Source organism: Acomys russatus, chromosome 26 (genome assembly GCF_903995435.1).
Source record: "Acomys russatus chromosome 26, mAcoRus1.1, whole genome shotgun sequence".
Lineage (NCBI taxonomy): Eukaryota > Metazoa > Chordata > Mammalia > Rodentia > Muridae > Acomys > Acomys russatus.
This window is the reverse complement of record NC_067162.1, coordinates 31677215-31692493: the sequence shown is the minus strand read 5'-3', so window position 1 is coordinate 31692493 and position 15279 is coordinate 31677215. Positions and strand designations below refer to the sequence as shown.

The window sequence follows — 15279 nt, the reverse complement described above, 5'->3', positions numbered from 1 at the left end:
CCTGTATTAAAAAAGATTTAATTACATTGTATTTGTGTATGTACTGTTTGGGGTGGGGAGATAGCATGTATGCGTGTGGGAGTCAGGCCAACTTGCAGGGGTCTGTTCTCATCCACTATGTAAGTCCTAGGGATCGAAATCAGGTCATCAGGTTTGGCAGCAAGTGCCTTTACCTTCGGAGCCATCTCCCTGGCCCTTTTATTTCTTAAATAAAAGACTCTTTTATGTGTGTTCTGAGCTACATCCTCAGTCCAAGTGGGTGGGGATGGGGGGGCGGAAATCTCCTAACAGTGCCTGAGCATACCGATATAGGACAGGACGCTGTACTTCCCTGTAATTACTTCTAAAGCGCTTCAAATTTGCATTATAATCTTTCACACTACATATTTTGCTTTTTGTTTTTTGTTTGTTTGTTCTGAGACAGAGTGTCTCTCAGGGCGTGGTGGTGCACGCCTTTAATCCCAGCACTCGGGAGGCAGAGGCAGGCGGATCTCTGAGTTCGAGGCCAGCCTAGTCTACAAAGTGAGTTCAGGACAGCCAAGGCAGAGAGAGAGAGACAGACAGACAGACAGACAGACAGGATTTCTCTGTGTATCCCTGGCTGTCCTCAGACTCACTCTGTGGCCATGAGCCACCACCACTGGCTCATATTTTACATTCTAATAGTAATAACAGCTAAGTCTTCATTTGGAGAGTTGTAAAATCTTGGAATGGCAACATAATTCTTTCCCAATTTCAAAGGTTTTGTCCTTAAAAAGTACCCTCCATAAACCCTGTCTCGAAAAACCAAAAAAGAAAAAAGTACCCTCCATGAGACCCCCAAGATGACTCTGGGTCACGACACCTGCCACTAAGCCTCTTTACCCAAGCTTAGTGGAAGAAGAGCACTAGCTCTCACAATCGGCTCTCTGACCTCCACATACAAGCCTTATTGTGAGTGCACCCACATGCAATATACATACAAAGTGATTATTTTTATTTTTTTGAGACAGGGTTTCTTTGCATACCTGTCTGTGCTAGAACTTATCTCTAGGCCAGGTTGGCCCCAAACTCATAGAGATCCACCTGCCAAGTGCTGGGATTAACCATCTGGCTTGGAGGCAGGGAAATCCACCTGTGGGGGCTGGAAAGATGGTTCAGTGGATAAGAGCATTGTCTTTCTCCAGAGGTTCTGAGTTCAATTCCCAGCAACCACATGGTGGCTCACAACCAACTATAATGTGATCTGATGCCCTCTTCTGGTATGCAGGTGCACATGAAGATCGAGCACTCGTACATAAAATAAATAAAATCTTTTTTTTTTTTCCTCGAGACAGGGTTTCTTTGTGTAGCCTTGGCTGTCCTGGACTAACTTTGTAGACCAGCCTGGCTTCGAACTCACAGCAATCTGCCTGCCTCTGCTCCCCTAGTGCTGGGATTAAAGGCATGCACCACCATGCCCAGCCTAAAATAAATAAAATCTTAAAAAAGAAAATATCCACCTGCGTCTGCCTCCCTAGTGTTGGGATTAAAGGCGTGTGCCACCACGCCTGGCTTTAAAAATTTTTTTGTTTTTGAAACAGGGTTTCTCTGTGTAGCCCTGGCTGTCCTGGACTCACTTTGTAGACCAGGCTGGCCTCGAACTCACAGCAATCCGCCTGCCTCTGCCTCCCGAGTGCTGGGATTAAAGGCATGCGCCACCACGCCCGGCCTTAAAGTTTTTTTTTATTACATTAAAAAATATTTTTTTTCAGCCAGGCGTAATGGCGCATGCCTTTAATCTCAGCACTCAGGAGGTAGAGACAGGCAGTTCTCTGTGAGTTTGAGGCCGGCCTGGTCTACAAAGTGAGTCCAAAACAGCCAGAGCTGTTATATAGAGAAACCCTGTCTCGAAAAACGAAAAAAGAAAGTTTTTAAAGTACCTCCATAGAGACTGGGCATGGTGTGTGACACATCCCTTTAATCCAAGCACTCCTGTGGCAGAGACAGGAGGTTCTCTACAAGTTCAGGCCAGCCAGGACTACATAGTAAGACTCTGTCTCTGAAAAAATAAATTACATTTATTTGTACACACACTTGCTATGAATTGTGTATGGCAGTCAGAGGGCATCTTGGAACGTTCACTTTTCTTCCACTCTGTGGGTCCCGGGCATTGAACCTGGGTAGTCAGACTTGGTCACACACACTTGGTCATACCCACTGAGCTGTCTCACCAACCCTCAAGGCTTTTAAATTCTTAGCAGAAAACAGTAAAGCGATTGTTTTTGAGCAGTGGTTATCAAGGAGTTGTAAATGAGAGATTATACATAGACATGTATGCCTGATACGTGCACATGTGCAGTACATCTCTTTAAGTTTTTTATTCTTAATTATGTACATGTGTGTGTGGGCTTGTGCTGACTACAGTGCCCACGGAGCCCATAAGAGAGTGTCAGGGTTGGAGTCACAGTGATCAAGAGCCACTGATGGAGGACTGGAAACCAAACTTGAGCCATCTCAAAGCTAGGAGCCATCTCTCTAGCCCTAGATTTTTGTTTTGAGATTTTGGCCATGGAATTTAGCCTCTTCTGCATGGTAGGCAAATACCACTGAGCCTTATAATAAAATTTCAAGTGTAATAATCGCTCGGTGGGTTTGGAAAATGATAGTTTTGGTAAAGAGCTTGAAGTCTAATCATTGATCAAAATTTATTGGAGCTGGGCGGTGGTGGCCCTTGCTTTTAATCCCAGCACTAGGGAGGCAGAGGCCAGACTAATTTATAGATTGAGTTCCAGGACAGTTAGGGCTATACAGAGAAATCCTGTCTCAAGAAACTCAAGCAAACAGAGGATATTAGAAGCCTGTTTGTAAAGCATTTCTTCATACAGGTTCTCAGAGCTGAGGTATTGCAAATGAAGGGCCAAAAGACGATACCTCAGTGATGTCCTTTTATTTTCAATGTTAATGAGATTTGGGATTTTGCTCTTTTGGGGGCCAAACTGAGCCTTTTCAAGCTAGACAGTCACTCCACTACTGAGATGCATTCCCAGCCTTCAGTGCATGTGGGAATTTTTTTTTTTTTTTTTTTTAGGTTTTTTGAGATGGTTTCCCTGTGTGGCCTTAGCTGTCCTGGACTCACTTTATAGACCAGGCTGGCCTCAAACTCATGCTTGCAAATTTTAAACCAAGTTTTCTTTCCAGGGATACTCTGTTTTCTTTTGTAATCTCTAAACTTTGTGTCCTTTCCATGTTTCCCAACAGCCCCAAGTGAAGACAAGTCATCCAGTTTAACAAGAAAGCAGGTAATTTAAAACTTTACTAGTGCGTGTTTTGCCTACATGTTAGATTTTATTTTTAATTATGTATATGTGTGCTTATGCATGTGACTGCAGTGCCCATGGAATCCAGAACATGTCAGGTCCCCCAAAGTTACAGATGATTCAGAGCCACCTGATGATTATGCTGGAAACCAAAACTGAGAATGGCTGTGTACCAAGTGCAGGCCTGGTATCTACAGAGGAACCAGGAACTGGAATAGAAAAAAAACAGGTGTGCGCTGCCGTGTGGGTGCTGGGAATGGAGCCAGGCATTGTGGAAGGACAGCAGCTACTGCCCCCTCCTAACTGCTTTCTCGTCTCTCCAGCCCTTAAGACTCTTTTCTGATGTGAGCTCTGTGAGAACTGCTAAAGCATGCCCCCTTCTCAGGCAAGGGTTACCCATGGCCCTGGTGAAAGCGCACCTGAGTTCAGACACTGGGTTTTGTTGCTTTGGTTTTGGCCTCACACTTGCTTGGTGAGCACTTGTGCCACTGAGCTGCACCCTAGTCCTTTTACTTCTTCTCTTTGTTTGATTTTTCAAGACAGGATCTCTCTGTGTAGCCTTGTCTGTCCTGGACTCACTTTGTAGACCAGGCTGACGTCGAACTCACAGAGATCCACCTGCCTCTGCCTCCGAGTGCTGGGATTACCCGCTTGTACCACCATGCCCAGTTTCTTTCCTTACTTTTAAGTTTCAGTGTTTCAGGTTTGTTTGTTTTGTTTTGTTTAAAAGATTTTTTATTGGGCTGGAGAGATGGCTCTGAGGTTAAGAGCACTGGCTGTTCTTGCAAAGGACCTGGGTTCAATTCTCAGCACCCACATGACAGCTCACAACTGTCTGTAACTCCAGTTCCAGGAGATCTGGCACCCTCACACAGACATGCATACATACATGCAGGCAGGACATCAGTGTACATTAAATAAAGATTAAAAAAAAAGATTTATTTATTATTATGTATACAGCACTCTATCTGCGTGTACACCTGCAGGCCAGAAGAGGGCATCAGGTCACATTATAGATGGTTATGAGCTACCATATGGTTGCTGGGAATTGAACTCAGGATCTCTGGAGGAGCAGGCAGCGCTCTTAACCACTGAGCCATCTCTCTAGCCCTGGTTTTTTGTTTGTTTGATTTGGTTTTGGGTTTGTTGTTGTTGTTGGGTTTTCGTTTGTTTGTTTTCCAAGACAGGGCTTCTCTGTGTGGGCTTGACTGTCCTGGATTTCCAGTCCTGTTTTTTTTTTTGTTTTGTTTTGTTTTTTTGTTTTTTGTTTTTTGTCTTGTTTTTTTTTCTTTTAAGTTTTTTGGTTTTTTTCCTGTGAGTATTTTGTCTTTATACTATGAGTGTACGGTGCCTCAAGAAGCCAAAAGAGGCGGGGCTGGAGAGATGGCTTAGCGGTTAAGAGCACTGACTGTTCCAGAGGTCCTGAGTTCAGTTCCCAGCAACCACATGGTGGCTCACAACCATCTAAACCATCTAAAGCCCTCTTCCAGTGTGCAGGTGTACTCATATACATAAAATAAATAAATAAATAAGCAAGCCAGAAGAGGACATCAGAGCTCCTTAAACTAGAGTTTACAGATGATTGTGACCCACCATGCAAGTGTAGGAAACCAAACCAGGGCCCTCTGCAAAAGCAGCGAGTGCTCATAACTCCCGAGCACTCTCTGCAGCCGCACAGCAGGTAACAATGAAGAATGACATGTCTGAACATTGAGACCGTCGTGCTTACTAATTATACTATCTTTGTTTTATTGTTTTTGTATCTGTCCATGTAGCTCTGAATGTCCTTGAAACAGCAGAGAGATCTACCTGTCTCTGCCTCCCAAGTGCTGGGATTAAGGCGTGCCATGCCGCCATACTCAGCTTGTAACATGCTGTGAGCCCTGCTATTGGGTTCACAGTATGCTCAGAGGATTTTTGAGTTTGATTTGGTCAGTATGTTGGGAAAGAGCTAAGCGGCAACAAGTTTTGACAAGTTGTTTGGTTTTCTTTTACAGAAGTGGACCATAGAAGAAAGCGAGTGGGTGAAGGCTGGCGTGCAGAAATATGGGGAAGGAAACTGGGTTGCCATTTCTAAGAGTTACCCCTTTATTAACCGAACAGCTGTGATGATTAAAGACCGCTGGCGGACCATGAAAAAACTTGGCATGAACTGAAGAGGGCGTCCATTTCCACAGGATTCATAAGAGCATGGTTCTGAACAACAGTCCCTGATGCTGTGATCTCCCTCAGAAGCTGGGCTGACAGGAGAATTTTGGGCCACCTCTTTCCGCACAAGGAGGTCCCCAGTACACTCCTTCACTGTTATTGGAGATCATGGAGCTAAGAAGCAAAGCCAGGTCTACCCCATGTCTGCGGCAGAGGCGACAGGCACACAGTTTGTACAGTGCCGGAATGTCATTAGCGTTTCCCTTTAGTGGTTTGCTTTAATTTGAATCCCCAGTAATTCATAGAACCTTCTAAGAAATGATGGAATCCATTAGGAGCACCTATGACCCCGTGACCTGTTATAACCAACAATCTGAGTGTTATCTGGAATGAACATAATCCTCGTGGAGTTTTGCCCTCTGACTCAAGTGCACAGGAACTCCATGTGTTGAGCCCAGATGAGAGATGTTTGGTCCTTGTGGAATCAGAGTCCTTTTAAAACTGTTCAGCCGACGTCACCATCACCCTGGACCTGCCTGCCTTGGCACCACTGTTAATGGGTGCTGAGCTACACAGCAGGTCCACTCTGCACACTGCTCATGTGGCTGGATAAGTGTGGTTTTTGGTAAAGCGGTGACTGTAGATGAGCTTAGTCCCTACCCCTTGCCACCCCCTTCTCAGAGCCCTTCCTTATACTGGACTTGTAACCCACCCTCTGTGAAGCGGTTGCTCCCACATTTTCCTAGTTGTGTTTTGTTCATGCCTTGCGCCGACACCTGACATGTCCTCCTTTTGTACCGTGTTGTGCTTGCTGTCTCTCAGACGCCCTTAAAGACTCTTTTTAGCAAACAAAACAAAATTGAGTGAAGTGTTTTCTGTGATCTTTTTTAAGGTTTGAGAATGACTTGTTCCTGCTTGTGCTCTTCATTAAAGTCTTGCTTCTCTCAAGGTTCCCCAGCTCTTCCATTGCAGGGCGGCGTGACGCAGATGGGGCCGCAGGACTTTAACACCTGCTTTGTAGTTCTCAGATGCCCTGCCACACATGCTCAGTTTGTCCCTTTATCTAGGGACTGAAGAACCCCTGCTTTCTCTCTACTGAGTGAGGGAAGGGCAAGTTTAGAGATGTGTGGAAGTTTTAGCACCTGTCAGCCACGCCTGGCATGCGCTGCTCCTGCACGGGAGGGAGGTGAGCTCCGGAGCTGCTCATGTGCCTTGAAGCTGCAGCTCCTTGTAGCCTCCCTGCAGCCCTGACTAGAGCTCTGCTTTCTTGCCCTCAGATCCCATGAGCAGAAGGCTCCTTCTAGGAAGGAGGGTGAGACTAATGAATTAAATAGGCAAAAACCCTAGTTAGCGTTTGCTGTGTTTCCACAGGGCTCCCGAAACAACCATGTTTTGCTTCCTACTGAACTATAGAATTCTCTACGGATGCTGCTTGTAACATAAGTGATGTTAGGACTGTGCTGGTGGTGTGACTTGACTGGGAGGTATCTATGACCCTGTGGAAACAGGTAGCCCCGGGTTCCCTGCCTTAAAAACTGCCCTAGAACAACCAGGCCTCCCAGGGGTTGAGACCGCACTGTCTGGCTTTATCAGAACTGAAAGTTCTCTACTGTGATGCTTGGAGCCGGTGGGATGAACTCTGAGATACCAGTACATCTGGATGTGGTGTGGCACACTTGTCATCCCAGCACTCAGGCAGAGGCAGGCGGATCTCTGAGTTCAAGGCCAGCCTGGTCTACAAAGCAAGTCCAGAATAGCCAAGGCTACACAGAGAAAAACCCTGTCTCAAAAAAACAAAACAAAACAAAACCCAAGTACAAATTTAGTTTTTTCTTTTAATCTCTCTCTCCCTCCTTTTTTTAAAAAAGATTTATTATGTATACAGTGCTCTGCCTGCGTGTACACCTGCCAGCCAGAAAAGAGCACCAGATCTCAGTATAGATGGTTGTAAGCCTTTGGAAGAACAGGCAGCATTCTTAACCTCTGAGCCATCTCTCCAGCCCCTGGTTTGGTTTTTGAAAACAGGATTTCTTCATGTAGCTCTGATGATCCTGAAACTTGCTGTATAGACCAGGCTGGCCTGGAACTCTCAGCGATCTGCCAACAGGTCCCAGCTCTGTTAATTGGTTTTGGGTTTTTTGGGAGCGGGGGTTGGTTGGTTTGGTTTGCTTTTTTGAGACAAGGTTTCTCTGTAAACAGCCCTGGCTGTTCTGGAACTTGCTTTGTAGACCAGACTGGCTGGCATCAACCTCACAGGGAGATCCGCCTGCCACTGCCTCCCGAGTGCTGGAGTTAAAGATGTGCGCCACCATCCCCAGCTCTGTTAGTTGTTTTTAAAAGATTTGTTCGCTAAGCTGGGCGTGGTGGCGCATGCCTTTAATCCCAGCACTTGGGAGGCAGAGGCAGGCAGATCGCTGTGAGTTCAAGGCCAACCTGGACTACAAAGTGAGTCCAGGACAGTCAAGGCTACACAGAGAAACCCTTTCTCGAAAAACCAAAAAAAAAAAAAAAAAAAAAAAAGTTTGTTAATGTTCTGTTGCCGTAAAACACCATGACAAAGGCAACGTGTAGAAGAGTTTCTTTGGCTTACGATTCTAGAGGGCTAAGGAATCCATCTGGCAGGAAGGCATTGCAGCAGGCAGTGAGCATTCATCTTGAACCAGAGGCAGGCCAGCCTGGTATGCAAAGCGAGTTACAGGACCGAGAGACCCAGTCTCAAAAACTTAATTGTATGTGCTGTGCTTTTCTCTAGGCCACAGAATCTGTTGGCCAGGTGCTGCCCTGGTGTTGAATAAAAAGGAAGTAGCACCTAGCATTTGGGCAGCTTTTTGTCAGTGTGCACAATGGCTATAAATTAACTTGCCACATATTTAATCTACAAGAGGCAAGAACTGAGAAAACAGCACAAAGAATGGATGGAAAGCTCTCATGATAAAGTACTTTTCTAGGACCCATTAACTAGATCTGGCAAGCTACTTTCTTGAGGTGAAAGCAAAACCTTTCTGTAAGCCAACAGGGGAGGAGGGTGGTACATGGCACCTGTATTGCAGAATATCTTCCATGGCCCTGGCGTTGGTCCTAACTGCTCCTTGTGGGCGTTAATGATTAGCCAGATGCTTGTAGGACCTCCTTTCCACAGGGCTATGAGCAGCTCACCTGCAGGAGAACCCACAGAAGGCAGCATGTCCCCCTTGCTCCTTGTGGCTGGGCTTGTGGCTCTGAGCCTGGTGACTTCTAAGAGCCAGGAGACTGAGCCCCAACTTGGCTCTGAGAACCAGCCACTCTTCCGTGGAGCTGACCGACATGACTTTGCCATCGTGATCCATCCAGGAGACACAGAATGTTTCTGGCAATTTGCTGACCAGATGGGTTACTTCTACTTCAGCTATGAGGTGTGTGTAGGCCTCTGGCCATAGATGTTGTTAAGTGATAAAGCCAAAGTCTGGTTATCTGTGATGCCGTGACTGCCACTTGTGTAACATATGGACCTTCAGTTGAGGGCATCTCTACATGAGAGGTGGCTGGCTAGAGCATATGGGTTTGCTAGAACCGGAAGCTACAGACTGTGTTCAAATGCAAGGGATAAAGCCACGCTTCTTCAGGAGAAGCAATCTTCACCTTTCCTCTCATTTGAGGTGACAGGAAAGAAAATACCTGCTAATAGTCACATAATTGTGAGGCATGGTGACACATACCTTTAGTTCCAGCACTTGTGAGGCAGAGGCAGGGGGATCTCTGAGTCCAAGGCCAGCCTGGTCTACAGAGTGAGTTTAAGGATATCCAGGAGTACACAAACCTTGTCTTGAAAAAAAAAAAAAGAAGGGCTGGAGAGATGGCTCAGAGGTTAAGAGCACTGACTGGTCTTCCAGAGGTCCTGAGTTCAATTCCCAGCAACCACATGGTGACTCACAACCATCTACAATGTGATCTGATGCTCCCTTCTGGCCTACAGATATACACACAGGCAGGGCACTGTATAATAATAATAAGTAAATGAATCTTAAAAAAAGAAAAGAAGAAAGGAAGTTACATTATATATATTCTGCGGGGGACATTATATATATTCTCCCCCCTCAAACCCTGCTCCCCCCCCCCCCCGCCCCTGGAGGTAGGGTTTCTCTGTATAGCCTTGGCTGACCTGGACTCACTTTCACTTTGTAGACCAGGCCTGCCTCTACCTCTCGAGTGCTGGGATTAAAGGTGTGGGCCTCCACTCCCGGCTTTCATAATATATTTCTAATGAAACCATTTCAGTTAATGGAGTGGGAGCAATGTCAACTCTCCTGCTTTTATTAGTCCTAGCAAACTGCAGACTAACCAACTCACAGTTTGTCTACTGTTTCTTTTTGGAAGGTACCTATGCCTTGGGCAAGTACACCCAAAGGGGCTTACGCCACCAAGAATTCTAAGCTTAATATTAAAACTGTAGGTCCTTATGTTTGTTCTTTTTAGGCTGTGGGTACTGTTGGGGGAGACAGAGTCTCATGTAGCCCAGATACTGGCCTCAAATTTGAGATACAGCCAAGGATGACTCTGAACTGAAGATCTTGCCTCCACCTTCCAAATGCTAAGACTGCAGGTACACACCAGCATTCCCTAGTTGACGGGCATGGGGATGAAAGCCAGGATTTTGTGCACGCCTGGCAAGTGCTCTACCAACTGAGTTGTGGCCTTGTCCTCTGTTCTTACCTTAGAACCCTCTTGAGACAAGATCGTAATACAGAGGCCTCGCTGGGTCAGAACTTGAAAGGTCTGTGTTCTTCACAAGTGTGTGCCATGGCTGGGCCATCGCGCCTGTCATCCCAGCACTCGGGAGGCAGAGGCAGGCAGATCGCTGGGAGTTCGAGGCCAGCCTGGTCTACAAAGCAAGTCCAGGACAGCCAAGGCTATACAGAGAGACCCTGTCTAAAAACAACAACAAAACCAAAGTGTGTGCCATTACACCCAGCCATGACTTTCTCATTTTGATTTACATATTAGTAAACTATATTGCTTAGACTCCACAGAACTGTAACTTGGTATCTATTTTAAATTAACTTACCAGTCTGTTTTTGTTTTTCAAGACAGGGTTTCTCTGTGTAGCCCTGGCTATCCTGGAACTCACTCTAGACCAGGCTGGCTTTGAACTCACAGAGATCTGCCTGCCTCTGCCTCCTAGAATGCTGGGATTATAGGTGTGCACTACCACAGTCTGGCAATTTGCCAGTCTTTTACAGTCTGTGTTGTATTAGACCAGAGTTACTATTGGGCTTACTGTGGACAAAGTGTCCATGGAGTGCTGCTTGCCTTGCCAGGGGACTCTCAAGCAGCAAACATCCCAGGGAGCTTAACCATACCTGTGTGGCGGAAGACCTGCCTTCTTCCTCAGCAGGGGAACTGCTAGCATTTGAGGTGACTCTATCCTACATTCTGTATGTGACACTGCAGAATGCTCAGCATTGATGTGGTACCCCACAGCACTGTTATGGTGGCAACTAAAAAGTCATGTTAGTTCTGAGGTGGGTGGTATTGTCAGACAGAGCTGCTGCTGACTGTGGGTCTGTCAGTCTTACCACCTTGCTGGTGTTTGATGAAAAAGGGACCTTTCTCTCTCTCTCTTTGTTAATGGTGATGGAAGGTTCAACGCACTCTTGGGATATCAAGTGATCGCCACATTGCTGCCACTGCACATACTCCACAGGGTTTCCTCATTGACACGTCCCAGGATGTTCGGGGCCAGATTAACTTCGCTACACAAGAGACAGGTGTGTATTCATCTCCAGGGCTGTGATAATCATGAATTTCTATGAAATTGAGAAATAAGGGCCTGTAGGTGGTGGTGTTTGCCTTTAATCCTAGCACTCGAGAGGCAGGGTTAAGTGGATCTCTGATATCGAGGCCAGCCTGGTCTATAGAGTCAGTTGCAGTACAGCCAGGGTTACACAGAGAAACCCTGTCTCGAAACACCAAAATTAATGATAATAACAACAACAACAACAATAATAAACAACTGGATAACAGCTGTGTCTAGGGGAGCTGTAAGACAGGGTGGGGCACAGAAGAAGGTGTGGTAATGAGATGCAGGAATTCCCACAGGTTTCTATCAGCTTTGTCTAAAGAACGAGCACAATCGCTTCAGTTCCATCCAAGTGTATCTCAACTTCGGGGTCTTCTATGAGGGGCCTGAGATGGATCATAAGCAGAATCAAAGGAAACAGCTGAACGATACTCTGGATGCCATCGAGGTACTGGGGTTGGTGTTGTTGAGGGTGCAGCCTGAATGAGGGAGGAGGAGTGATAGAAGAGCTGAGCTCATCATTATGCGGCACGGAGCGCCCTCTTGGGGCCAAGGCCAGGCCAAACAATGGCTAACAGGTCCGTCTAGCCCTCTGCCTGTTTGTAACATGCATTCACACAAAGTTGTGTAGCTTCTCTTAGTACCTGAAGCAGAACAGTCTGTCCCCAAGGGAAACTATAAATCCCTGACTGCCCTGCCCCCTGCCCGGTCCCTCCAGCATCTCCCAATTCTAGAATCACTGTTGTACTGTCCCTATATGTTTTCTCTTGGAATCATACATGTGGATTTATACGGTAGCTGCTTTCACAATGCGTAGGTTTTGTTTGTTCGAGACAAGGTCTTACTATGTAGCCTTGGCTGGCCCAAATTCGTTATGTTGACCAGACTGGCCTTGAACTCACAGAGATCCACCTGTCTGCCTTTTGAGAGCGGAGATTAAAGGCCACCATGCTCAGCATGATTTTTTTTTTTTTCCTAGATGGTTTCTCTGTGTAGCCCTGGACATCCTGGAACTCGCTTGGTAGACCAGGTTGGCCTCAAACACACAGAGATCCCCTGACTCTATTTTTTTAAAACAGGGTCTTACAGCAGGGCGTGGTGGTGCACGCCTTTAATCCCAGCACTCAGGAGGCAGAGGCAGAGGCAGCCTGGTCTACAAAGGGAGTTCAGGACAGCCAAGGCTACACAGAGAAACTGTCTCAAAATACAAAATACAAAACAAAAAACCAACAAACAAGCAAACGGGGTATTGTTTTTTAAATTACATGTATTATCAGTATTATCTGTAGGCCTGGCTAACAATCAATCAAGACACAGACACTTGTTATATTTTAAAATAGCCTTAGATTACCTGGGGCAGGGCAGATATCAATCCTCTAAACTACCTTCCACAGTAGGGCCTCAGGCATGGGATCCCTGCCTCAATCTCATGCCATCTGCTTCTAATAACTTCTCTCCAGCTACCTCCCATCCATAATCTCAAATACTAGTGTTCTTCATCTGGGCCGGATTCTCCATCCACGCTGGCCATGTGCTTCTCCTCCATCGAACCCATGGTGACCTTCCTCTCTTTACTTCAGGTCTCTCTCCTTTCTCATGGTGGTCCTTCTTCTTCCCACAATTCCTTTCTCTCTCCTACCCCCACCTATCTCCTGCCCTGCCCAGGTGGGATGGCTTTTTATTAGGCAAAAGTTGGGTCACAGAGACAGCAAGCAGTAATTAGCATCAAAATACATCAGATCATCCCCCAACAACAGGGTCTTATACTCTTGTAGCTCAGACTGGCCTTGACTTTGTAGCAACCTTCTCGCCTCAGTTTGAGTGCTGAGGTTACACGGCCTAGCCATCACTTCTAGTTTATATAGTGTGCTTGTGTCCTGCTGGCTGGTCCTTGGTCCTTTTTTATAGTTGAACATCTTACTGTGAGTGCAGTTTTAAGTATCCACTCACCAGCTGACTGCATTCGAGTTTCTACGTTTTGGCTACCAGTGCCGCTGGCAATACTTGCAAACAAGCTTTGTGATGAACCTGGTAGTTTTCCCACAGTGGAGAAAGCCTTTCCACAGCTATGAAGATTCTAATTTCAATCCATCCTAATGCGTGTGAAGTAATGTCTCCTGCTTTGAGTTACATTTAAGTATTCTTGTTATTGGAAAAGCCAATAAATTGCTATATAAATAAAATTTGCAATAAAAGCATAAAAATTAAGGGCTGGTTCTGCAGTTAAGAGCACTCTCCTCAGCCGGGTGTGGTGGCACACGCCTTTAATCCCAGCCCTTGGGAGGCAGAGGCAGGCAGATCTCCATGAGTTTGAGGCCAGCCTGAATTACAGAGCTAGTTCCAGTACAGCCAGAGCTGTTACACCAAGAAACCTTGTCTTGAAAAACCAAAAAACCAAACCAACCAAACAAAAACAAACCAGCACTCTCCTCTTCCAAGACAACTGGGGTTCAATTTTAAACACCCATGTCAGGCAGCTCACAAGAGCCTGTACCTCCATTTCTTGCATGCACAGTATGTTGCTGGTGGTGGTAGTGGTGCACACATTTGGTCCCAGCATTCGGGAGGTAGAGGCAAGTGGATCTCTGAGTTAGAGGCCAGCCTGGTCTACAGAGTTCCAAGACAGCCAGGGCTACACACAGAGAAACCCTGTCTCAGGGGGAAAAACAAAACAAAACAAAACAAACAACCCACCCAGCCAGGCGTGGTGGTGCACACCTTTAATCCCAGCACTCAGGAGGCAGAGGCAGGTGGATCGTTGTGAGTTCGAGGCCAGCCTGGTCTACAAAGCAAGTCCAAGACAGCCAAGGCTACACAGAGAAACCCTGTCTTGAAAAAAAACTAAAAAACAAGCAAACAAACCATAAACCAAATTAAATATCTTTTTTTCTTTTTTTTTATTTATGACAAACATTCCTGATATTTTCTGGCCAAAAGTTCTTTGAGACAAATTCCATCAGCCTTAGCCAATGGGAGAATAGAATTATCTAGAGTTTCTAGAATGCTCTGATAGTGGCTTACACGTATAACCTCAATGGAATAGATGAGGAATTCAGAGTCTTCCCTGGCTACACACTGAGCTACTTTAGGAAGAGTGATCACCTCGAATGTGCAAGGCTGTTGTGTTTAGGGTGGATACTGGGCTATCGTTACTACTGAGGTCCATCCAAGCGCCCACCCATACCTCCCAACTACTCTTTTCAAATACAGCCAAAGTACCATTCATTATCAACTGCTATGGCACTGTGTGACTCAGAATCATGGGTGACATGACTTAGCAACTTAGCTCGGTGCAGGTGAGACCCAAACTGCAGCCAGAGCAGCTCTCCTTCTTCCCACAGGACAGTACACAGAAGGTGCAGAACAATGTTTTCCACATGTGGCGCTTCTACAACTTTGCCAGGATGAGGAAGGTAGCTGACTTTTTCCTTCTCCAGTCCAACTGCACCTATGTGAACTGGTGGTCCGCAGCCCAGAGCCTCACCATTGTTATCTCTGGGCTCCTCCAGCTCTGCTTCTTGAAACGTCTTTTCACTGCCTCAACTGCTGATGCCAAGAAGCCAAGATGCTAACGTATAGCATCTTAGTCAAAGCTGTGACAAAATCAGCTTTATAAAGTTGTGGGGGGAAAGTCAATTTAAATCCTTTTTCTTTTGTGTTCATCAATAAAGGCAAATAGCAATGATGAAAAGTGAGTTCCGATGCAGATTATTCTAAAATATGTATTAAGTGCTTAAACTAAAATACCACTTTTTGGCCAGGCGGCAGTGGTGGCACAAGCCTTTAATCCCAGCACTCCGGAGGCAGAGGCAGGTGGATCTCTGTGAGTTCAAGGCCAGCTTGGTCTACACAGTGATTCCAGGACAGCCAGGGCTACACACAGAGAAACCCTGTCTAGAAAAACTAAAAACAGAACAAAACAAACAAAACCCAACCAACCAACCAAAAAAACCCAAAACCAAAAACCATCTTTTGGAGCTGGAGAGATGGCTCAGAGGTTAAGAATACTGCCTACTCTTCCAAACGTCTTGAGTTCAATTCCCAGCAACCATATGGTGGCTCACAACCATCTACGAG

General features: G+C 46.0%; 2 protein-coding genes across 3 annotated transcripts in view; both read left to right on the top strand.

Moving 5' to 3' along the window:
* Window positions 1–5518, top strand: part of Terf2 (telomeric repeat binding factor 2) — a 29550-nt gene extending 24032 nt beyond the window's left edge. For both annotated transcript variants that reach the window (XM_051168703.1, XM_051168704.1), the window contains 2 exons: window positions 3220–3260; window positions 5276–5518. In XM_051168703.1, the coding sequence (XP_051024660.1) occupies window positions 3220–3260; window positions 5276–5434 (200 nt within the window). In that variant the 3' untranslated portion in view covers window positions 5435–5518. The remainder of the gene's footprint in view (window positions 1–3219; window positions 3261–5275) is intronic.
* A 3028-nt stretch (window positions 5519–8546) lies between these two features.
* On the top strand, window positions 8547–14904 carry Tmed6 (transmembrane p24 trafficking protein 6). Its single transcript, XM_051168826.1, has 4 exons — window positions 8547–8818; window positions 11044–11170; window positions 11502–11650; window positions 14544–14904. Exons 1-4 carry the CDS (start codon window positions 8570–8572, stop codon window positions 14772–14774), a joined length of 756 nt encoding a protein of 251 aa, XP_051024783.1. The 5' UTR covers window positions 8547–8569; the 3' UTR covers window positions 14775–14904.
* Window positions 14905–15279: the final 375 nt, after the last annotated feature.

Coding starts and splice junctions, on each gene's coding strand:
- Tmed6 (XM_051168826.1), top strand. CDS start 8,570: ATGAGCAGCTCACCTGCAGGAGAACCCACAGAAGGCAGCATGTCCCCC. Junction 8,819..11,043: donor ACTTCTACTTCAGCTATGAG/GTGTGTGTAGGC, acceptor TGGTGATGGAAG/GTTCAACGCACTCTTGGGAT. Junction 11,171..11,501: donor CTTCGCTACACAAGAGACAG/GTGTGTATTCAT, acceptor GAATTCCCACAG/GTTTCTATCAGCTTTGTCTA.